Source organism: Rhinoderma darwinii, assembly GCF_050947455.1.
Source record: "Rhinoderma darwinii isolate aRhiDar2 chromosome 1 unlocalized genomic scaffold, aRhiDar2.hap1 SUPER_1_unloc_23, whole genome shotgun sequence".
NCBI lineage: Eukaryota > Metazoa > Chordata > Amphibia > Anura > Rhinodermatidae > Rhinoderma > Rhinoderma darwinii.
In genome coordinates, this window is record NW_027461660.1 from 41,495 (window position 1) to 67,726 (window position 26,232).

The 26,232-nt window shown below is 41.3% G+C and overlaps 1 protein-coding gene across 1 annotated transcript in view; it reads left to right on the top strand.

The window, feature by feature from the left end:
* The window catches only part of LOC142671118 (uncharacterized), a 50,818-nt gene extending 41,142 nt beyond the window's left edge, over nt 1-9,676 (top strand). Inside the window, exon 9 of the mRNA XM_075847139.1 lies at nt 7,586-9,676. Coding sequence (XP_075703254.1) covers nt 7,586-9,063 — 1,478 coding nt within the window. The 3' untranslated portion in view covers nt 9,064-9,676. The remainder of the gene's footprint in view (nt 1-7,585) is intronic.
* The last annotated feature ends 16,556 nt before the right edge of the window (nt 9,677-26,232 follow it).

Genomic DNA, 26,232 nt, shown 5'->3' on the forward strand with positions numbered 1-26,232 from the left:
TTACATATATCCTGATGTACTCCTCACATATTACATATACCCTGATGTACTGCTCACAGATTACATATATCCTGATGTACTCCTGACATTACATATACCCTGATGTACTCCGCACATATTACATATACCCTGATGTACTCCTCACATATTACATATACCCTGATGTACTCCTCACAGATTACATATATCCTGATGCACTCCTCACATATTACATACACCCTGATGTACTCCTCACATATTACATATACCTGATGTACTCCTCACATATTACATATACCTGATGTACTCCTCACATATTACATATATCCTGATGTACTCCTCACATATTACATATACCCTGATGTACTGCTCACAGTTTACATATATCCTGATGTACTCCTGACATTACATATACCCTGATGTACTCCGCACATATTACATATATCCTGATGTACTCCTCACATATTACATATACCCTGATGTACTCCTCACAGATTACATATATCCTGATGCACTCCTCACATATTACATACACCCTGATGTACTCCTCACATATTACATATACCTGATGTACTCCTCACATATTACATATATCCTGATGTACTCCTCACATATTACATATACCCTGATGTACTCCTCACAGATTACATATATCCTGATGTACTCCTCACAGATTTCATATATCCTGATGTACTCCTCACATATTACATATACCTGATGTACTCCGCACATATTACATATACCCTGATGTACTCCTCACGTATTACATATACCCTGATGTACTCCTCACAGATTACATATACCCTGATGTACTCCTCACATATTACATATACCCTGATGTACTCCTCACGTATTACATATATCCTGATGTACTCCTCACGTATTACATATACCCTGATGTATTCCTCACATGTTACATATACCCTGATGTACTCCTCACATATTACATATACCCTGATGTACTCCGCACAGATTACATATATCCTGATGTACTCCTCACATAGTACATATACCCTGATGTACTCCTCACATATTACATATACCCTGATGTATTCCTCACATATTACATATACCCTGATGTACTCCTCACGTATTACATATACCCTGATGTACTCCTCACAGATTACATATACCCTGATGTACTCCTCACATAGTACATATACCCTGATGTACTCCTCACATATTACATATACCCTGATGTTCTCCTCACATATTACATATACCCTGATGTACTCCTCACATATTACATATACCCTGATGTACTCCTCACAGTTTACATATATCCTGATGTACTCCTCAGATTACATATACCCTGATGTACTCCTCACATATTACATATACCCTGATGTACTCCACCCATATTACATATACCCTGATGTACTCCTCACATCTTACATATACCCTGATGTACTCCTCACATATTACATATATCCTGATGTACTCCTCACATATTACATATATCCTGATGTACTCCTCACATATTACATATATCCTGATGTACTCCTCACATATTACATATACCCTGATGTACTCCTCACATATTACATATACCCTGATGTACTCCTCACAGATTACATATACCCTGATGTACTCCTCACAGATTACATATACCCTGATGTACTCCTCACATATTACATATACCCTGATGTACTCCACCCATATTACATATACCCTGATGTACTCCTCACATCTTACATATACCCTGATGTACTCCTCACATATTACATATATACCCTGATGTACTCCTCACAGATTACATATATCCTGATGTACTCCTCACATATTACATATACCCTGATGTACTCCTCACATATTACATATACCCTGATGTACTCCTCACATATTACATATACCCTGATGTACTCCTCACATATCACATATACCCTGATGTACTCCTCACAGATTACATATACCCTGATGTACTCCTCACATATTACATATACCCTGATGTACTCCTCACATATTACATATACCCTGATGTACTCCTCACATATTACATATACCCTGATGTACTCCTCACATATTACATATATCCTGATGTACTCCTCACATATTACATATACCCTGATGTACTGCTCACAGATTACATATATCCTGATGTACTCCTGACATTACATATACCCTGATGTACTCCGCACATATTACATATACCCTGATGTACTCCTCACATATTACATATACCCTGATGTACTCCTCACAGATTACATATATCCTGATGCACTCCTCACATATTACATACACCCTGATGTACTCCTCACATATTACATATACCTGATGTACTCCTCACATATTACATATATCCTGATGTACTCCTCACATATTACATATACCCTGATGTACTCCTCACAGATTACATATATCCTGATGTACTCCTCACAGATTTCATATATCCTGATGTACTCCTCACATATTACATATACCTGATGTACTCCGCACATATTACATATGCCCTGATGTACTCCACACGGTTTACATATGCCCTTATGTACTGCACAGATTACATATACCCTGATGTAATCCTCACATATTACATATACCATACTACTACCAAGCCAAATCCAGGCGCCAAAAGACGCTGCCTCAATACTGAGCCCTACAGTGTGCCCAAACAGCAGTTTACTACCACATATATGGTATTGCTATAACCAGGAGAACCTTTTAACAATTTTTGGGGTGTGTTTCTCTAGTGGCACAAGCTGGGCACAACATATTGGACTCTGAAATGGCATATCTGTGGAACAATTGCAATTTTCACTTTTTACCATCCGGAGCACATTCATTTCAGGAAAACACCTGTGGGGTCAAAATGCTCTACACTCCTAATAGGGATGCACGATGCATAGAAACTTCGATACTGTTCATCCCCAAACGGTTCGATACCGTTATTTCGTGTATTTCGATACTAAGCTCTGCGGCCGCACAGCTCAGTATAGTAATACATGAATGTATGAGAGCGGGGCTGCGGCTGTGTAATACAGCCATCGCCCCGCTTTGAGTCCTGACAACAAGTGCGCGCCGTCAGGATGATGTGATGCTGCCGGCGCTGTACTAATGATTGCCGTCAATGAAGACCGAACATGGCGGGCGCACTGCAAAACACCCCTATGTTCTATCTTGAGTGCCTGCACCGTCGCTCATTAGTGCAGCGCCTGCCGCATCACTTCATGCTGACCGCAGATGCTTTTAATGTCAGGAGCGGGTCAATGCTGTATTACACATCCCCGCCGGCGGAGATCAGGGAAACCTCTTATCTGCACCGTTATTCACCTGAATGCTGCAATCAAAGCTGACTGCAGCATTCAGGGAAAAATGAGCAGGGGGGATGCACTTTGGATCGCGTCACAGGGAATTCCTGTGACGAGATTGAGGGACATACCATATATAGGCAGACAGCCCAGGGTCCATTGAAGGACCCCAGGGCTATCTTACCATATTTCCTGTTGTTAGGACATACCTCAGTATGCCCTAACAACTGCCTGTGTACTATCCGTACACAGGCTAATGTACTGGCATATAGATATATGCCAGTACATTAAAGTTTAAAAAATAAAGTAAAAACATAAAGTAATATTAAATAAAAAAAAATACATACATTATTTTTACAATAAACATTCAACTAAGTCTCAATACATAAAATACACATATTCGGTATTAGCGCGGCCGTAATAACCTCCTCAAAAAAAAATTCCGTCATTTATTATGTGTACGCTGTAAAAAAATAAAATAAAAACTGCTTTCTTTCACTTATTGTGGGGCACGAGGTGTGATGAATTTAACCTCCATGTTCCTCACATTACTAGTAATTAACCCCATCATGTACCTCACATATTAACCAATTATGACTGCGAAACATGATGGGGTTAATTACTATTAATGTGAGGCACATTCAAAATTCAATAACACCTCATGCCTCACAACAGAAAATGGAAGAATTTTTTATTTTTTTAATTACTGTTGGCAAAGTATCGTTTTGGTATCGGTATCGAAGTCCAAATTCAGGTATCGTGACATCCCTAACCTCTGATAAATGTCTTAAGCGGTGTCGTTTCCAAAATGGGGTCACTTTTAGGGTGTTTCCACTGTTTTGGTCCCAAAGGTGTTTTGCAAATGCAACATGGGGCTAGGAAACTAATCCATCAAAATCTGTGCTCCTTCCCTTCTGAGCAGTTTATGAGCACATATTGGGTATTTCCGTACTCTGGAGAATTTTCCTTACAAATGTTGGGGTGCTTTTTCTCCTTTATTTGTTAAGAAAATGAACAATTTAGAGATAAAACTACATCTTATTGGAAAAAATGTGCTTGATTGGGTGGTGTGATTGCTTATTTTTTGTGGGGCGATAGTTTTTATTAATACCTTTCTGGGATACATGTGTATTTTTTTTCACTTTCTATTAGATTTCTTGGGGTGACAAAAAGACAACAATTATGGCGTCTTTAATTACAATTTTTTATTCTTCGTACTGCGTTCACCGTGCGGGTTAAATAACATTAGATTGTAATAGATTACATTTTTACGGATGTGGTAATACCAGTTATGTTCATTTTCATTTTTGTTAACATTACTTTAGAGAACAGGTGGGAAAAGGTTTTGGTTTTTTGTAACTTTTAGTTTTTTATTTTTTACAGTTTATTTATTTTTTTTTTTTTTTTCATTAGCCCCCCCGCCCCCCTCCAGGGAACTTGAACTAGCGATCACTTGCTGTGTATACTGCAACGATAATGTATAGCAGTATATCATTTATTCTTACAGGCATCTGGCAGGACTTCGTGGGAGTACAGAAATGGCAGACCTGGGCGCCTTCATTAGGCCCCCAGGCTGCCATGACAACCATCAGCTTCGTGCAATCGCGTTTCGGGAAGACCGATGAGGTTTTTGAGCTGGCCGGACCCTTTTTCTAATGCCTTAGATGCTGCAGTCGCAATTGACTGCGGCATCTAAGGGGCTAAACGGGCGGAATCAACTGATCTTGGATTCTACCCGTTGCAGTAAGGTGTCGGCTGTATTACACAGCCGACATCCGTTGAGTATGGAGCGTGCTCTGCCCGTGAGCGCGCTCCATACTTCCCCTTAACGCTTTTTACGTACATGTAGGTGACCATGCGTTAGGGTAGGGGTTTATGTGTCATTTTTTCTTCATTTTTGTTTATTTTTTAACTTTTATTTTTATGGCCTTTCCATCAGAAAAGACATTTGGGGAACTTTTATTATTTCATTTTATTTTTTTTACACTATACTTTTCCTCTGTAACTGGCGCTTTACAGCAGGGGAGATCAACCCTGTTATCGTGACTATTGTCACTGATAGGGCTGTGCTGGGTCTAGTTAGATACAGCAGCAGCCTCCTACTACCGGCATCTCGGCGCTCATGTGACTAGTCACATGACCACCGGCATCAAAAGAGGCCGCAGCGCTCATTGAGCGTTGTGTACATGAGTGCAGAGAAGACAAGTGGTAAAAAACAATTTTTGTCTTCTTTTCAGGGTCCCTGGCTGTCTCTGACGACCGGGCACGCGACATTTAGCTGCTCAATCACTCAGGCAGCAAACTTAAACCTGCAGCATACGTACACAGTGGGCAGTCCTCAACTGGTTAAACATCATTTTAAGAGTCAATCGAAATGAAAAAACACATACATTTTGGTCATTTCCTTTATACTTTTGTTATTTATTTGGTTCTTCCATTACAAATCTTGTAATAATAACCGCTGAGAAGAAAGATCCTCATTATAGTTCTATATTTAATATGAGCCTGGGACAATAATTGAGGAGCTATTAGAAAACACACAAGGTCCCCATGACAAATCTGCACACATGTCACAAGGGGGCATGTTGTCTTCAGGATATTTCCGTAGTACAACCTTAGGCTGCAATATCAAGCAATCAGATCTCCACTGTAATCTACTATACACTTTTTGGAACATGTTTTCTTTAAATGGACCCTAACTTTTCAAACAACTTGTGGTATCTAATAGTATTCCTGATATATATCAACTTTGTAATTCACTTACTGTTATAGTTTAGCTGTTTTATCCATGAAAATTTTATGTGAAGTTAGTGCCACTAGGTGAGAGACACACAGACGCTGCTGCTTATAGAAGTCTATGGGAAAGGAAGGGGAAGCAGAATGAGGGAGCAGGAGCACATAGACACAGATGCTGTTGTCAATAAAGGACTTTGAACAGGAGAGGGGGAGCAGAAGCAGAGAGAGTTGACATAGGCCTCTGGTAAGAGTTATATGTCACCTCTGTGCTGGATTTTCCACTACACTGCTCCTTACTGCTTGCTGTATGATGTGCTCCATGCTGCTGCAGCTTCTAAGGGTGTGCTACAGAGAGATAGTAGACCAGGGTGGCTCTCTGCTCTGTGTGCAGTGTATAGAAGACATGATGGCAGTTAAGCTACACCCACTACCTCAGGGAAAACTGAGAATTATAGATCGAGCCTGCAGAGGGAAAACTGCTAAAAGAATGCCATATACAAGTCATGTAATGGCCAGAAATAGTGTTATTCCTCCTGTACACACATATAACAGATTATTCTGAAAAGTCGTCTTAAAATTAGGTACGCTTTAAAGGTCTTTAAGAAGTTTTCAAAGTGGGTTTAAAGATGTGGTTTTTATATTGGATTAAAAAATATATCCATGATTATTAGAAAGCACCTATTTTAACCAGTTGCTGACTGCCCATAGATTATAAATGTCCTGGTGGTCCACACCTATCTCTGCAAGGACATTTTAAAACATCCTGCTGAGTTTTCTCCTCTCCGACTCTCCCACTCCATCACAGTTAAATATATCACTTATTGTATTACACAACGTCGAAGCCCTATATGTTTTGAGAAAAACAAGACCAAATACATATAGGTTGGAGAGAAATAGAACGACAATTTGCTATTAAGTTGTCACATGACTAAAACTTGAATGAGGCCACTTCATTTCATTAGGTTCACATTATCAGTACTTGATAGGACACTCTTTCCCCTTACAACAGCCTGAATTCTTAGTGGAATGATATTACTATGTACTGGAAACCTGTATTACAGATTCTGATTATTAACTTCACTCTGTCTATTCCACTACATCCCAAAGATGATCTATAAAATTGAGATCCGGTGACTGTTCAGCCATTTGGATATGCAGACCTCATTATCATGTCCATGAATTCATCCTTTGATTTGTCTCATGACACATTATCTTGTTAAATGTAGACTGTGGGCAATATTAGACTGTAACAATATTAAGTTAAGATTGTGTATGCCTTATTAGTATTTAAAAGTCCAAATGTGTTAGCAGAGAACAGGCTTCATTACCAGACAAGGTTCTGCTTTTTCCCAAAAATTATTTTATTATGTCGAGCTTTATGTAATAAATTAATAGTGGAGAACTGAGTGTAGACCAGAATCCTGGACTGTCATGTATTGTTATACAAAGCGTTATAAGGCTGGAATGGAGTCAAAAGGCTTGGCTTAAACTTCTTCCTGCTTGATACACTTCTGACTTTGGCTCAAAACACGGCATGTGTGTTTCCAGCCTAACACAAATGTTATAAATTTGTCAACTTTTCTATTGTGAAACAAAATCACAGTTTGTTTTTTTAATCCTAACAGAAAATCCCAGTAAGAACTCTGAGGGAAACTTCACGTTATTGCTAAATTATAAAGTAGACGATGAAGATATCATCCAGCGCTCTTCAGGAGAAAACCTCATTACCCTTAATATACATCCAGGACTTCACAGTAAAGACCTATCATATAATTTCACTAATAATGAGGAACCTTCTACCCAATCACAGATTGTTACCACAAGTACAGCCCAGAAAGGGGGTAAAAGGTTTCAATGTGGTAAACCGTTCAAAAAAATCTCAGGTCTTTTAACAAACAGAAGAATTCACACAGGAGAGAATCCGTATTCATGTGCAGAATGTGGGAAATGTTTTACAGATAAATCAAATCTTGTTATACATGAGAGAAGTCACACAGGAGAGAAACCGTATTCATGTTCAGAATGTGGGAAATGTTTTAAATTTAAATCAAATCTTGTTAGACATGAGAGAATTCACACAGTAGAGAAGCCGTATTCATGTCCAGAATGTGCGAAATGTTTTACAGATAAATCAGGTCTTGTTATACATGAGAGACTTCATACAGGAGAGAAGCCATATTCATGTTCAGAAAGTGGGAAATGTTTTACACATAAATCACATCTTGTTATACATGAGAGAAGTCACACAGGTGAGAAGCCGTATTCATGTGCAGAATGTGGGAAAAGTTTTAAATTGAAAACAAATCTTGTTAGACATGAGAGAATTCACACAGGGGAGAAGCCATATTCATGTTCAGAATGTGGGAAATGTTTTACAAATAAATCACATCTTGTTAGACATGAGAGAAGTCACACAGGAGAGAAGCCGTATTCATGTTCAGAATGTGGGAAATGTTTTACAAATAAATCACATCTTGTTAGACATGAGAGAAGTCACACAGGAGAGAAGCCATATTCATGTTCAGAATGTGGGAAATGTTTTACAAATAAATCAGCTCTTGTTACACATGAGAAAATTCACAGAGGTGAGAAGCTGTATTCATGTTCAGAATGTGGGAAATGTTTTATAACAAAATCCTATGTTGTTAAACATAAGAGAATTCACACAGGAGAGAAGCCATATTCATGTTCAGAATGTGGGAAATGTTTTACAGATAAATCAGGTCTTATTGTACATAAGAGAAGTCACACAGGAGAGAAGCCATATTCATGTCCAGAATGTGGGAAATGTTTTACAGATATATCAGGTCTTATTGTACATAAGAGAAGTCACACAGGAGAGAAGCCATATTCATGTTCAGAATGTGGGAAATGTTTTACATATAAATCCCATCTTGTTATACATGAGAGAAGTCATACAGGAGAGAAGCCGTATTCATGTTCAGAATGTGGGAAATGTTTTACAGATAAATCAGGTCTTGTTAGACATGAGAGAAGTCACACAGGAGAGAAGCCATATTCATGTCCAGAATGTGGGAAATGTCTTACAGATAAATCAAGTCTTGTTGTACATAAGAGAAGTCACACAGGAGAGAAATTATAGTAGTGTTCAGAATGTGGGAAATGTTTTACTACTAAAGCAAAGCTGAGGGCTCATCGGAGAAACCATACAGGGGAGAAGCCATTTTGATGATCTATATGTGGAAGATATTTGTTTTTTAAAATAAATTTACATTTTGGAACTTTGCAGAGAATTCACATGAAGTAGAAACCATAATCTCGTTTAGAATGTGGGAAATGCTATAAGATAAAAAAAAAAATATTTGAAACACATCAAATTATTCACAGACTTTAACCCCTTAGTGACCCGCCTATTTTAGGCCTTAATGACCAAGCTATTTATTACGTTTTTTCCATCGTCTCATTCAAACAGCTATAACTTTTTTGTTTTAGTCGACATAGCTGTATTAGATCTTGTCTTTTGTAAGGACAAGTTGTATTTTGTAACAGCGCCATTTTGTGGTACATGGAATTTTATTGAATAACTTTTCTAAAAAAGCATTTTTGGGGGGAATAAAAAAAAACAATTCCGCCACACTTTTTTGCATCCTAAATTTACGCCATTTATCGTGTGGTATAAATAACACAATAACTTTATTCAGCGGGTTGTTATGATGGCAACAATACCAAATTTATATTGATTTTGTAGGTTTTACTATGGTTACACAGTAAAAAACAATGTATTTTTTTTTTTTTTTAATTATTTGTGCTTGTGTCTCCATATTTGAAGAGCGATGTCTTTTCTTTTTTTTTTTTTTTCCGCCGATGCAGTTGTATGAGAGCTTTTTTTTGCGGGAAGACTTGTAGTTTTTATCGGCACCATTTTGGAGTACATGCGACTTTTTGATCACTTTTTATCAAATTTTTTTTTAAGGCAGGATTCATAGAAAACGGATTTTTGCATGTTTTTTTTATTTTATTTTTTTATGACGTTCACTGTGTGGGTTAAATAATGTAATAACTTTATAGTTGGGGTCGTTATGGACGTGGCAATACCAAATATATGTAGCTTTTGAACTTTTTTTGTTTTGTCCTTTTAATAATAAAACATTTTGTATGGGGAAAAGGTGTTTTTTTAATTTTTTTCAGGTATACGCTACAGGCAGACCTCGGGGCCTTTATTGGGCCCCCCGGCTGATATAGAAGACACCGGCACTCTGCTATCATGCGCAGGGTGCTGGTGGGGTGGGAGAGGGAGCTCCCTCCCTCTCTCCAAAAACACTCAGATACGGTGCTCGCTTTTTGGGTGACGTATCTGAGGGGGTTAAACTGATATCGATCTGACCCGTTCGAGCAGGGATCGTGAAAAGGCGTATTGGCGTTCAGTAACGGGTTAAACAGCCAATAAGAGTGTTTGTTTATTTTTTGGCTGGAATTAGCCTGGATCTGCCAAACACCCAAATTATATTTACCTGTGCTCAACTGTGACCGGAATCTATGAAGAAAAAGTACTGTGGATATAAAGAAGAAAAGAAGTGCCTGGTTTACTTACAAAGCAGAGAAGCTGAATTGCCACCATGAATCTCGCTTCTTATTACTGTATTCATAAATTCCCCCACACTGAAGGAGAATCCAGAGTGACCGTAAGGACAATGTAAACGTTTTTGTTTTTAACATATATGGACATTTTATATTTGACTTTCATTAAAACAGCATAAAAAGATGAAGGTGATGGAATAGAAGAAAAAAACACTAACAAAGTAACTATCTAATTGAATAATTTACCGGCTAAATCGCGTGTCCATTCGCCACCTATGTGGCTATGTTGTGGTTGCCTTTCCGTCTGTTCTTACCCTCAGGGTAGATTCACTTGTGGCAGATTTCTAGTATAAATTTCTGAAACTGTAAATAGTTCCATACATCTAAGTGGGTTGTTTCTGTAGCATCCAACTGCATCTCAAAGCCAGAAGTGGATCCAGCCGGAAAGAAAAGTCCTTCATTTATATTTCCCAATTCTTTTCATACACTTTTTAATTTGCCTAAAAAAAACCTGTGTGATTCCAGCCTTAGACAGGATCCAGGAGGAACGTGTCTCATTTAACCCCTTAATTACCAGGCCATTTTGCATGTTAATGACCAAGGATTATTTTTTGTTTTTTCACCGTCGCATTCCAAGAGTCGTAACTTTTTTTTTTATTCCGTCGACACAGTTTTTAGATGCTTATAACATATTGATTAACTTTTATTAACTTTATTTTAGGAGAGAATTGAAAATAAGCAGCTATTCCAGCATTGATTTTCACGTTATAAATTTACGCCGTTTACTATGCAGCGTAAATAACATGTTAACTTTATTCTATGGGTCGGCACGATTACGGGGATACCAAATATGTAAAGGTTTTATATGTTTTCCTACGTTTGCACAATAAGCCTTTTAGAAAAAAATAACTTGTTTTTGCATCGCCGAATTCCAAGAGACGTAATTCTTTTTTATTTTTCCGTCAATGTGGTCGTATGTGGGCTTTATTTTTGCGGACCAATGTGTAGTTTTCATTAGTACTATTTTGGGGTACATAGGACTTATAGATTAATTTTTATTTAATTTTTTATGGGGGGAATGGGAGAAAAGAGTTTTTTGCGTTTTTTTTTTACGCCGTTCATCCGGCGGTTTAATTAATGTGTTCATTTTATTGTTCAAGTTGTTACGATCGCGGGGATACCATATATGTGTATGTGTTATTTGTTTTGACACTTTTGATTTTCACTAATTTAATTTTTTTTTTCACGAACTTTATTTAACTGATTTTACATATTTTTTTTTTTTTAATCCCACTAGGGGACTTCACTATGCGATCTGCCAATCGCATATATAATGCTTTGGTATACTTTAGTACACCAAAGCATTATTGCCTGTCCGTGTAAAACTGACAGGCAATCTATTAGGGCATGCCTCCGGCATCGCCTCACAGGCATTTGCTGAAGGCAGACCTGGGGGTCTTTGTTAGACCCCGGCTGCCATGGTAACCCGACGGTGACCCGTGATTTCTTTGCCGGGGCAACGATGGGGTGACAGAGGGTGCTCCCTCTGTCAAACACATTAGATGTCGCTGTCACTATTGACAGCGGCATTTAATGGGTTAAACTGCCGGAATCGGAGCGTGCTTCGATTCCGGCAGCTGCAGCAGGAGCCAGGCTGTGTATAACAGCCGTGCTCCTGCCGCTGATCGCGTGGGTACACTGTCAGCACCCGCACCATCACAGGACGGATATATCCGTTCTCCTGCGCGAACTAGCATCTGCTGAGGACGGATATATTCGGCGTTAAGGGGTTAATCCCCTGATGTTTGGTTTCCCTTTGTTATTGAAATGTCTGGTATCACTATGCCGAGAACCGTAGCGCTCTGAGGCCTTCAGAAAGGTTATGGATGTCTATGATTCAGGAAAGGGAAAATGGCAAAACTATTAGATGTCAATCATTCCACTGTCCAGAAAACAATCTGCATGTGGAAATTTCAGACAACTGCCAATTTGTCCAGGCCAGTCTGTCTCAGTAAGATCAGCCTGAGAGCAGAACACAAGATTCTGAGAGAAGTTTCTGAGAACCCCAGAATTTCTTTAAAGATCTACTGCAGATTTTGATTCTCTTGATGTCTACCATTCCAAAAATGCGGCAAAAATTAAAGCTACATGGGGTGCTCCAAAGCAAAACCTTAGTTATCCAGAAAAAAAACATCAGATCTAGACTTTAGTTTGCTCGTGAACAGCTAGGCAAATAACATGACTTCTGGAACAGTCTGCTATGGAAAGAAGAATCAAAAAGTAATTTGTCCCCCAGTATCAGAAGACATGTTAAATTATGAATATTATAAATTATAGACTGGGTTTCACGAGAAAGAAACCTGTAAATTCCTTGAGATCATGGTGGAGGAAATGTTATGGTTTGAGACTGCTAAACTGCATCAGGACCTGGGCAGCTCATCCTCCTCGAGTCCACTAGTAAAGTGCGATTTTGCTGATTATTATGGTTTGGTCAATTTTCTTTGTGCATTGTTTTGTGTTCTGTATAAAACAGAAGTTAATTATTTGTGTTACTATACTGTTTATCCCATTTAAAATTGTGCTCCATGGACAATGCTACCAGGTGTGTCTTGTGCATGTATGTGTGCCTTGAACAGCCGTTTGAGGGTGAATATCTGTGCACTAGATGCGGCATGTTGTGTATTTGGCAGCCCAGGTATTGGATCTAAATATTCAACGTGCAGCAGTTAGGAGCATTGTAAACCTGGAGAGGAGTTTAGAGCTCACTGAGCAAGCACTGGCTGGGGATTATGGTTTGTATCTGATCGTTGTAGTATAGTTAGTTTATATACATGTAGGAATTTGAGTCTTATATTGACTTTTTTCCAGGTGTATTTTTATGGTATATCCCGTATGTAATTCATCCATACATTTTGTGGATTAATCACTGGTCTTTTTTATCTATTTTTCCACAGATATTCACTTACTGTGAAGCAAATTGGACGTTAGTTGCAAGGGAGCAGAGGCCGTTGATTTCTTTGTATGGTATTCTCCAAAAAGTGGGGTATTATGTCAATATCCATTTCTTTTCACTTCCCCTTCCCTAAATTTTGAGGACACATGTTTATTTATCATTAGGAAATATGATTGCTGTGCATAGAGAGGTTTATTTCCTTGAACAAGTATATGTGGCAACCAATGAGGTTATGATACATACCAGCGGAATTGACTTTACGTTTAAACCTTAAATTCTTTAGGATTTTGTACTATTGAAATCTCTAGGTTTAGAGCTGATATTGTTCCTAGTTGTTGTCACACCACCGTATTTGACAGTTTGGATGGACAACCTGGTTTGGGACATAGTTTCTGTTATGTATCTTTATCTTCATTGGTTTTGCCTTTTGGGATTATCCCCACTGTGTTTTGTAATTTTTACAAACACTTTGGTCCTAGCTGTGATATATATGTCATGCTCCACCGATTTCAATGGAGTATGACATTTCTTTGCAGTGATTGTCCTCTCTCAATTATGTATGTAGAATTAGGGAATTAGCGTCATATTTAGTGCTGGAACGCAAGCGCCGTCGTGCACATGCGCGGTGGTTCTCCTATGACCTGATGCGGTCCATTCAGTCGACCTTCCGGTTTGGGCGCCATCTTGGAGAATGCGCGGTGGATGCGCACAGACGCCACGAATTTGGAGCATTGCAACTCGGTACTGTACTATTCTGAAATTATTTATGTATATTAATTGGCCTCTGCCCCTTTCCAATTATGTCCTGATAGCTGATTATACACTTTTACAGTTGTTGACAGTATATATATATATATATATATATATATATGATTCAATTGTCATATGGTGTTTTATTGTGTATTTTGTACACTTCATCTCACTGACTCTGTGGATGGGTTAAAAATGTAAAGATTTTGTATTTTTATTCACTAATTATACATATAATAAGTATTGATCAATTAGTGTACGGAACAAACAAGTTATAGGAGCTGCACTTTTTGGATTTTTCTACTACATTTGAGTGCTGCCTCTTCTCTTGGATTGTGATTAATTATTGTATGTACTTCCTATATAAACTTGACACTTTGCATTATGTGGTAGCTTGAGAAAGGTTCTGTCTTGAACCGAAACGTCTCTCACTTGAGGTGAATAAAGCAACCGTTTTTCATCTTCATTGAAGTCCTGGTGCCGTTCCTTTGTCCTATGTCTCTCTCTCTATCTATTTATTTATCTATCTACCTATATATATATATATATATATATATATATATATATATATATAAAAATTATTTATCTTTATTAAAGCTCCACTGGTATTGGGGGTGGGGTGTTAGGGCATTTTATATGTCTGATTTGATATGTAATGTCTTTTATTGAAAAATACAGAAAAACTTAATGAAGCAAAACCCATGTGGGTTTTGATAATAAAAACAAAGTTTGATAAATGCCTGAAGTTGAGGAACTGACACAAACATTGTAGCTACATATGACTTTCATTAGAAAAATAGAAGTGGAAAAACAGACAATTAAGACTCCCGGGCTCTTAGGGTATGTGCACACGACCTATTTTCAGACGTAATGGAGGCGTTTTACGCCTCGAATTACGCCTGAAAAGACGGCTCCAATACATCTGCCCATTGCCTGCAATGGTTTTTACGATGTTCTGTGCAGACGAGGTGTAATTTTACGAGTCACTGTCAAAAGACGGCGCGTAAAATTACGCCCGCGTCAAAGAAGTGCAGGACACTTCTTGGGACGTATTTGGAGCCGTTTTTTCATTGACTCCACTGAAGAACAGCTCCAATTACGTCCGTAAGAGACGCTGCGAAAAACGCGAGTACATGCAAAAACGTCTGAAATTCAGGAGCTGTTTTCTCCAGAATACAGCTCCGTAATTTCAGACGTATTTTGCACTGTCATGTGAACATACCCTTATATTGGAACTGTGACCTGGATATAGCGCCGGTCTAGTACACAGGATCCTGAGTTCATGTCTCAGCAGTGCCTTGTCCTTTCCATATGGTGAAGATGTTCTAGTAAATAGATTTATATTGGTGTCAGGTGACATTTGTCAGATCAATGTTTACATGTGACAGGTTCATTGTCTGCCAAAAAATCATGTAACGGGGAAAACCCTACTGGAATTGTATTAGAAATCATAAAGACGTTTCACTACTTATTCAGGTGACGTCTTCAGTTCTACTAAATTGTAGTAAAGATTTATCTGCACACGTGTAATATAAACCCTTATTTAACCCGTTAGTGACCGCCAATACACCTTTTCACGGCGGCCACTAACGGGCTTTATACTGATGCATACGCCTTTTCACGGCGCTGCATCAGAATAAATCTGCAACACCGGGAGCTGTTAAAACTCCCTGTTCTCAGCTTCCTCCGGTAGCTGAGAACTTGGGGCATCGCTGCTCAAGCAGGCGGATAGAAATCCGCCCGTTTAACACCTTAGATGCGGCGCTCAATAGTGTGCTCCGCATCTAAGTGGTTATGCAGAGTTGGAGGGAGCTCCCTCTCTCACCCCACCGGCACCCTACATGTGATCGCAGGCTGCTGGTGTCTTCTATGGCAGCCGGGGGCCTAATAAAGGCCCCCAGGTCTGCCTGTAGTGGATGCCTCTGTCATGGTCTAGCAGATGCCTGTTTGTTGTAAACGGACAGGCGGTAATACACTGCAATACAGAAGTATTGCACCGTATTATAAAATCGATCGGACGATCGCATAGTAAAGTCCCCTAGTGGGACTAGTAAAAAAAAGTTTAATAAAGTTATTAATAAATAAGTGGAAAAAAAAAATGAAAAAACACTTTTTCCCCTTCCAAAATGCTTTATTATGAAAAAATAAATAAAAGTTAAAAAGTTACACTTATTTGGTATCGCCGCTTCCATAACAACCCCAACTATAACGCTATTATGTTATTTAAGCCACTTGGCGAACACTGTAAAAAATAAAAAAACAAATAATGCCGGAATTACTGTTTTCCAGTACATCCCTCATGACCGCACCACAGGAGGTTGCCCTATTGACCTCTGTAGGGACAGGAAGACAGAGAGGTTAAGAGGCCCCTGCCACCACCCACTTGCCAGTATTCTTCCTGTCCCTACAGGGTCAGGAGCAGAGAGACGTCGCTCCTGTGTTACTGCAGGAAAAAACTCGGGCAGGGGGCAAGATCGGGGTGTCCGTGCACTCCCCCTTCTCTTCCGCCTAAAGCCTAGGCTAACACCCCTGGAACAAGAGGTCCCTTAGCTCCCAACCTAAGACACCTACCGGAGGAATCCTAGGCAGGGTTCCGGTAGTGTGTAGGGTTCGGGATTCCCAAGCAGGCTTCGGCCTGGCCGCGTGACCAGGCGGGGACCGGCAGCTTCATAGGTTTGGACGCACCGGCAGGGATCCTCGCTGCGTCGCATAGCAAGCCTCAGTCGCCGGCTATGAGCGGCTGCACCTCATCGAATAGCCGACCGCAAATGACGTCGGGCTACTTCCAGTCCGCGGCCATCTTGGAAGGCGGGAAATTCAAAACGCCCGCATTTAAAGGGACACGCACAGGTATGTAGTTAGAGCTGATACCTCTAACTTGGATTGATTTTGTGGATTGCATATTGCATTGCCTGTTACCTGTCGCGGTATGGAACTTCCTCGTCCTGAAGGAACTCCAGATATGTCCCAGGGTCACGTGAGTCTCACCCTTGGGGTAAGGGTTATGACTCCTTATGTATGCACACCATACTTTACCTACCTTCTGTTTTCTCTAGGATAAAGATTCCTCTCAGAGACGAACTGATAAAAAGAAGGTTAAAAAATGTGTGACTTGTGCAAAAAAATTGGCAGAGTCACATAGGAAACAATTGTGTCAGGATTGTATTGCAAAAATACTAAAAGAGGAACAACCAACGTTTATGTCTGAACTTAGGGCTATGATTCGTGAAGAAGTGAGTCAGTCAGTAGCCTCCCTCGCCCCTCCTCAAGAAACTCCCTCACACTCCCGGGCAAAAAGACTACGGATGGAAGTGGATCAAAAATATTGTTCTCCCTCTCAGGGGTCTGACTCGGAGCAGGAGTGTTATTACCTATCAGAGGGTGAGTTAGAAGAAAGAGAGGAACTCTTGCCTTCAACTTCTTCCACTCAAGAGAAAAAAAAATTCTTCTCTTCCGAGATGTCTGATACCTTAATTCAGGCAATACGGGAAACCATGGATATTCCCGAAGAAGACCAACCACATACCATCCAGGATGAGATGTTTGGAGTTCTAACGGAAAAGAAAACGAAGGTTTTTCCGGTAAACGAAAAACTCAAAAGAATGGTGACAACTGAATGGGAAGATTCAGAAAAAAGGCTCTTCATTTCAAGAGATTTTAAAAACAGACTTCTCTTTGATCCAGAAGACACTAAACCTTGGGATGAGATCCCAAAAGTAGATGTCCCAGTAGCCAGGGTTGCTAAAAAAAAAACGCAATCCCATTTGAAGATTCCTCGCAGTTGAAGGACGCCATGGACCGAAAGGCAGACGGGCTACTGAAAATAGCGTGGGAATCTTCCTCTGCTTTGATCTCGACTAATATCGCAGCCACATCAGTAGCAAGAGCAATGTTTATATGGTTAAACCAGCTGGAGACCCATTTGATGATGAAGACATCACGACAAGACCTATTAGAATCTCTACCCTTACTAAAGACTGCAACCGGACTCTTGATAGACGTTTCAGCGGAATCTATTAGATTTGCTGCCAGGAATGGGGCTCTCTCAAATGCTTCTAGAAGAGCATTATGGCTCAAAATGTGGTCAGTAGATACGAAGTCCAAGAACAAATTATGTTCTATCCCGTTCACAGGGTCTCTGATGTTCGGTCCTCTCCTGGATAACATGCTGGAGAATGCAGCAGATGGGAAAAAGGGGTTTCCTGAAGAGAAACCAAAAAAAAAACCCTCAGTTTGGGAGGTTTCGCCAACAGAGGGAACCTACCTTACAGAACTACAGCGGGAAAGTGAAGTCCGGTCGCTGGAGTTACCCCAAAGGAAGAAGGGGTCGAGGATATCTCCTTAACCTCAATAATTCATTTCAGCCCTCAAAGCAATGACGCCAAGAGCGTGGGAGGAAGACTCCTACAATTTTATCCCAAATGGTCGGGAATAACCCAGAACCCCTGGGTTCTAAAGATCATAGAAGAAGGGTACAAAATAGAATTTTCCTCCATTCCTCCAGAGAAATTTCTAATAACCCAATACCAAGCAAAAGACCTTCATCAGATCCTTATCCGGGACGTCCAGAAACTACTCAAATTGAGAGCCATTACTCCAGTTCCCCACAACGAAAAATTCAAAGGCGACTATTCAAAAATCTTCTTAGTCAAAAAACCAAACGGTTCCTACAGGACAATAATCAACCTGAAGGTCCTAAACAAGTGGGTGAAATATCGAAAATTCAAGATGGAGTCTATCAGATCGACTATTCCTCTAATAAGGGAAGAGGCATCAATGTGTACGATCGATTTTAAAGGATGCGTATTATCACGTTCCTATCCACCCCACTTACCAGAGATTCCTCAGATTCGCGATTCAGAACGGTCCTTCCATTCTCCACTTCCAGTTTGTCTGCCTCCCTTTCGGCATTTCCTCCGCCCCCAGAATTTTTACAAAAATTATGGCAGAGATCATAGCATTCGTAAGAAGTCAGGGCATAGTAATTATCCCATATCTAGACGACTTCTTGTTGACGGCAGATACTCAGGCAATGAGTGAAGGGGCAGGGCCCTTCTTATAGTCCAGGGTGATCATGGTCAGCCGGGACTGATCTCTCGCACGCTCCCTAGTGGTCACAGCAGGCCAGGACGGGCGCAAATGCTGGCATCTCCGTGGAGGAAGGCGTCAGCAGGTTGAGAGGAGTCTGCGACCGCGGACTTTACAGTATCCCCCCTCTTACACCCTTCTTCTTCTTGGGACCATAGCGAGAGAGGAACTTCTTAATGAGGGTAGGTGCATTGAGGTTCTCCTCTGGCTCCCAGGACCTCTCCTCTGGACCAAATCCCTTCCAATCCACTAGATGGAAGGTTCTTCCTCCTACATTTTTGGTGTCCAGGATCTCCTTAACTTCAAATGTATCTGATGAACCGCAGGAGGTAACTGAAGGACCAGCAGTCCTGGAGTAGCGGTTCAAGACCACAGGCTTCAGGAGGGAAAAATGAGAGGAGTTGGGGATCTTGAGGCTAGGAGGCAGCCAAAGCTTGTAGGAGACAGGGTTGATCTGTTGCAGGATCTCGAAGGGTCCAAGGAACCTGGGAGCAAACTTGTGTGACGGCACCTTCAGCCGGATATTCCTAGAGGACAGCCAGACCTTGGTACCTGGAAGAAACTGAGGTGGCTCTCTTCTCTTTGTGTCCAACTTACGCTTCATGCGGTCGACCGCCAGCAGAATAGAGTATCTGGTTTGCTGCCAGATCTGCAGAGTCAGCTGCGGGCACCTGGGATGTAACTGACACCGGGTGAGAAATTCGTGGGTGTTGGCCGTAAACTATGAAGAACGGTGTGGCAGCAGTGGACTCGCTTGTGTGGTTGTTATAAGAGAACTTGGCCCAAGGAAGAAGCTGCACCCAGTCATCATGCTGCCTGGAGATGAAGTGTCGTAGGTAGTTTTCCATGATCTGATTGATCCTCTCAGCTTGACCATTGGACTGGGGGTCGTAGGCTGAGGAGAAGTCCAACTTTACATCAAAGAGTTTACAGAGGGCTCTCCAGAACTTTGAGGTGAACTGAACCTCCCGATCAGACACGATATGCAGGGGTAAGCCGTGCAGGCGGAAGATGTGTTGGATGAAGAGGTTGGCCAGTCAAGAAGCAGAAGGTAGGCCAGTCAGCAGAACAAAATGAGCCATTTTTGAGAATCAATCCACCACCACCCAGACCGTACTGCATCCAGCAGAGGGCGGCAGGTCTGTGACAAAGTCCATTTCTATATGCTGCCAGGGGGCATTGGGCACAGGCAGCGGCTGGAGCAGACCAGCAGGCCTGGAGTGAGCAACCTTGTTAGATGCGCACACCGTGCAGGACGAGACAAAGTCCATGATGTCTTTGGGCAGCATGGGTCACCAGAACTGATGGGCAATCAGATCTCGGGTTTTACGGGCAGGCACGTGCCCTGCCAGTTTGGAGCTGTGTCCGCAGCGAAGGATTCTCCTCCTGTCTACCAGGCTTACAAAAGTCCTCCCCGGAAGGGTTGTCTCTAACTTGCAGGGGATTAACAGAGATGGTGCAGGACGGATCAATGATATTTTGCGGAGACTCCACGGTGTCCTCTGTTCGAACGACTTGGACAAGGCATCAGCCCTCACATTTTTGTTGGCTGGGCAGTAGTGGAGCACAAGCTAGAAGCGAGCAAAGAACAGTGACCACCTGGCTTGACGGGGGTTCAGCCGTTGGGCCGACTGGAGATAGGTGAGGTTCTTGTGGTCATTATATATCAGGATGGGGTGAACTGCACACTCTAGTAGATGTTTCCACTTCTCCAGAGCCAATTTGATGGCTCATAACTCCTAATCCCCAATAAAGTAATTGTGCTCTGCGGAAAAAAAAAGGTTAGAATAATAGCCATATACCACTGCCTTCCCTTTAGAACCTCTCTGGAACAGAAGTGTGCCTGCACCAACAGGAGGCGTCCACCTCCAAAGAAAAGTGTAGAGATACATCTGGTTGAGGGAGGGTTGAGGCTGACGTGAAGGCACTCTTAAGGCTATTAAATACAGATTCTGCCTCTGGAGTCCACACCTTGGCGTTCATACCTTTCTTGGTGAGGGTGGAGATGGGAGCCATTAGTGAAAGGAAGTGTGGCGAATTCCAAAAAGCGCTGTATGGACCTCAAGCCTTGAGGACATGGCAATTTCAAGACGGGCTTTTCCTTGATCCGAGATGATGTAGGGTAGAGTATTTTTCTCAAACACGCACTTCTTCAGCTTGGCATAGAGGCAATTCTCCCTTAGTCGCAGCAGAACTTGACGGACATGTCTCCAATGAGTCGTCTGATCTGGAGAAAAAATTAAAATGTCATATAGATACACCCTAACACAAACATAGAGAAGGTCTCGGAAGGTATCATTGATGAATTCCTGGAAGACCGCTGAAGTATTACACAGACGGAAGGGCATCACCAGGTATTCTTAGTGCCCATCTTGAGTGTTAAACGCCATCTTCCACTTATCACCTTGACGGATTTGAATCAAGTTGTAAACCCCACGCAAGTCTAGAGAAGATCTTGGCTCCTCGTATGCAGTCAAATAGTTCAGAGATTAGGTGTAACGGATATTTGTTTTTGACCGTGACTTGATTGAGACCACAATAGTCAATGCAGAAGAACCCGGCTCCAGCCGGGGAGGAAGACTTCCGTATGAAACCCCTCTCCAGATTCTCCTTGATGTAGATCGACATGGACTGAGTCTCTGGCAAGGAGAGAGGGTATACCCAGCCACGGGGAGGGGACGCTTCATGAACCAGTTCAATGGGGCAGTCATAAGCCGGGTCTGGAGGTAAAGTCTCAGCCTCCTTCTTGCTGAAGACATCCGCAAATTCAGAGTACTGAGGAGGCAATCCTGCCGACGACTGAGGCAAAGGAAACTGGGCCAGATGGATCTGCAACAGACAGCGATTGCGACACTTGGGACCCCATTGGAGAACCTCTCCGGAACTCCAGTCCAGCTTGGTGGTTTAAGTGGCTTGTGAACTAAGTGGAGTTCTAAAACCGGATTGTGTTGCTGTACTTCTGTATTGTGTTGCTGTATTTCTGTGTTTGTGAATCTGTTTTGATTGCTAGCAAATAGAAGATAGCAAAAACTCACACAATTTAAAAAAAAAATTGTAAATTTTTTTTTTTTTTTTCCCCTTGCAGATTCGTTCCAGCTGAGCAGTTGACGAGGGGGAAGGGGTTAACTGGACACAGGTGGTATAAATTAGTCATCAGACCTCATTTTGAGCTTGCTCTTTCTGAGCTTGGTGGTTTAAGTGGCTTGTGAACTAAGTGGAGTTCTAAAACCGGAGTTGAAAAGAGGAGTTGAAGCCCCAGTAAGTACTCTTCTTTTTCTTTGACAATTGTTCGCTGTTTTGGTGTAACTTGGATAATGGATAGCAAGATTGGAGGTTTTCTTCAGTGCACAGTTTGTCATATGTATACACGACTGGAGCCGGAGTTCCAGGGTGAATATCTCTGTGGCAGATGTGAGCATGTTGTTCACCTGGAAGCTCGTATTAGAGATCTGGAGGAGCAGAATGCAACACTGAGGAGGATAGACAATTTTGAGCGGAGCTTGCTGCTCACAGAGCATGCAGTTAGTGGGTTAGAACTGGAGGGTGAAGACATGGGTGAGCAGGATCAGGTAAGTAGCTGGGTTAATGTAGTTAGGGGCAGTAGAAAGGGGTCAAAGACAAGGAAGGCCGATCCGGTTTCTGGCATTCCAAGCAAAATTGCCAGGTTGGGTGATGATGCGAGGGTGTCAGTCTCAGAAAAGGCAGCCCTAGTGGATACTGATCTCCCTAACAGCCGGGAGAACAGCCCAGCTAGTAGTCGGCGGGATGGTAATGCAGGCAAGCCAAGACAATTGATAGTTGTAGGGGATTCTATAATCAGGAAGACAGATAGAATAATTTGTCGCCAAGACCGCCTCAACCGAATGGTTTGCTGTCTCCCTGGTGCCAGGGTTCGGCATGTGGTGGAACGGGTGGACAAATTGCTGGGAGGGGCTGGTGATGATCCAGCTGTCGTGGTCCATGTCGGTACCAACGACAGAATAAATGGTAGGTGGAGGAGCCTTAAGAATAATTTTAAAGAACTAGGCTACAAGCTGAAGGGAAGGACCTCCAAGGTTGTATTCTCAGGAATACTGCCTGTGCCATGCGCATCACAGGAAAGACAGCGGGAGCTTAGGGAGTTAAATGCATGGCTGAAGTCTTGGTGTAGAGGAGAAGGATTTGGGTTCCTAGAGCACTGGGCTGACTTTTCATTGGGGTACAAACTGTATTCTGCAGATGATTTGCACCTAAATGGAAGGGGGTCCGCTGTGCTGGGGGAGAGAATTCTAGCTGGGGTGGCGGAGTATTTAAACTAGGGCTGAGGAGGGAGGTCAATGTAGAAAAAAAAAGGGGTAGCCAGGTTAGAGAGGGGTCAGACTATATTGGTGGGGGGAGAAACAGAATGTGGGGAGAGGGCTAGACAACAAGATAAGGAGATCCTTTCGTTACAAAACATCAGTGTAAATAAAAAGGACCGATTAATGTCAAATCACATTTCCAATAATAAAAGTGAAAAACTGACAGGCAAGTTAAAGTGTATGTTCACAAATGCCAGAAGTCTAGCAAGCAAAATGGGGGAGCTGGAGGCCTTGATACTGGAAGAAAATATAGATATAGTTGGTGTTGCTGAAACATGGCTGGACTCTTCACATGACTGGGCTGTAAATCTACAGGGTTTTACACTTTTTCGTAAAGACAGGACAAATAGGAAAGGTGGTGGTGTATGTCTGTATGTGAGAAGTGATATGAAGGCGAGTGTGAAAGAGACAATAGTGGGTCAAGACTGTGAGGAGGTTGAAACCTTGTGGGTGGAACTAGAAAGGGAGGTAAACACTGAAAAAATTACTTTTGGTGTAATCTATAGACCCCCCAATATAACTGAGGAGATGGAAGGTCAGATATATAAACAGATGGAGCGGGCTGCACAGGCGGGTACTGTAGTGATAATGGGAGATTTTAATTTCCGGGATATTAATTGGTGTCATGGTTCGGCTTCAACTGCAAAGGGGAGACATTTCCTCAACCTGTTGCAGGAAAATTTTATGGGCCAGTTTGTGGAAGACCCGACTAGAGGTGAAGCTCTGTTGGATCTGGTCATTTCTAATAATGCAGATCTTGTTGGGAATGTCAATGTTCGTGAAAACCTCGGTAACAGTGATCATAATATAGTTACATTTTACCTATACTGTAAAAAACAAACGCAGGCTGGGAGGGCAAAAACATTTAATTTTAAGAAAGCCAATTTCCCCAGGATGAGGGCTGCAATTCAGGATATAGACTGGGAAGAACTAATGTCAAATAATGGAACAAATGATAAATGGGAGATTTTCAAATCTACTTTGAGTTATTCTAGTGCAAAATTTATTCCTACAGGTAATAAGTATAAACGACTCAAATTAAACCCCACATGGCTTACACCTTCTGTGAAAGGGGCAATACATGACAAAAAAAGGGCATTTAAAAAATACAAATCTGAGGGTACAGCTGTAGCCTTTGTAAAATATAAAGAGCTTAATAAAATCTGTAAAAATGTAATAAAATTAGCAAAAATACAAAATGAAAGGCAGGTGGCCAAGGATAGTAAAACAAATCCTAAAAAATTCTTCAAGCATATAAATGCAAAAAAGCCAAGGTCTGAACATGTAGGACCCCTAGATAATGGTAATGGGGAGTTGATCACAGGGGATCAAGAGAAGGCAGAGTTACTAAATGGGTTCTTTAGCTCTGTATATACAACAGAAGAAAGAGCAGCTGATGTAGCCGGTGCCAGTGCTGTTAATATATCAGTTGATATACTGAATTGGATGAATGTAGAGATGGTCCAAGCTAAATTAAATAAAATAAATGTGCACAAGGCTCCGGGACCAGATGGGTTACACCCTAGAATTCTTAAAGAGCTTAGTTCAGTTATTTCTGTCCCCCTTTTCATAATATTCAGAGAATCTCTAGTGACTGGTATAGTGCCAAGGGACTGGCGCAGGGCAAATGTGGTGCCTATTTTCAAAAAGGGCTCTAGGTCTTCCCCGGGTAATTATAGACCAGTAAGCTTAACATCCATCGTGGGGAAAATGTTTGAGGGGCTATTGAGGGACTATATACAGGATTATGTGACAATAAATAGCATTATAAGTGACAGCCAGCACGGTTTTACTAAGGACAGAAGTTGTCAAACTAACCTAATCTGTTTTTATGAAGAGGTGAGCAGAAGTTTAGACAGAGGGGCCGCTGTGGATTTAGTGTTTTTGGACTTTGCAAAGGCATTTGACACTGTCCCCCATAGACGCCTAATGGGTAAATTAAGGACTATAGGTTTAGAAAATATAGTTTGTAATTGGATTGAGAATTGGCTCAAGGACCGTATCCAGAGGGTTGTGGTCAATGATTCCTTCTCTGAATGGTCCCCGGTTATAAGTGGTGTACCCCAGGGTTCAGTGCTGGGACCACTATTATTCAACTTATTTATTAATGATATAGAGGAAGGGATTAATAGCACTATTTCTATTTTTGCAGATGACACCAAGCTATGTAATATAGTTCAGACTATGGAAGATGTTCATGAATTACAGGCAGATTTAAACAAACTAAGTGTTTGGGCGTCCACTTGGCAAATGAAGTTTAATGTAGATAAATGTAAAGTTATGCATCTTGGTACCAACAACCTGCATGCATCATATGTCCTAGGGGGCGCTACACTGGCGGATTCACTTGTTGAGAAGGATCTGGGTGTACTTGTAAATCATAAACTCAATAACAGCATGCAGTGTCAATCAGCTGCTTCAAAGGCCAGCAGGATATTGTCGTGTATTAAAAGAGGCATGGACTCGCGGGACAGGGATGTAATAATGCCACTTTACAAAGCATTAGTGAGGCCTCATCTAGAATATGCAGTTCAGTTCTGGGCTCCAGTTCATAGAAAGGATGCCCTGGAGTTGGAAAAAATACAAAGAAGAGCAACGAAGC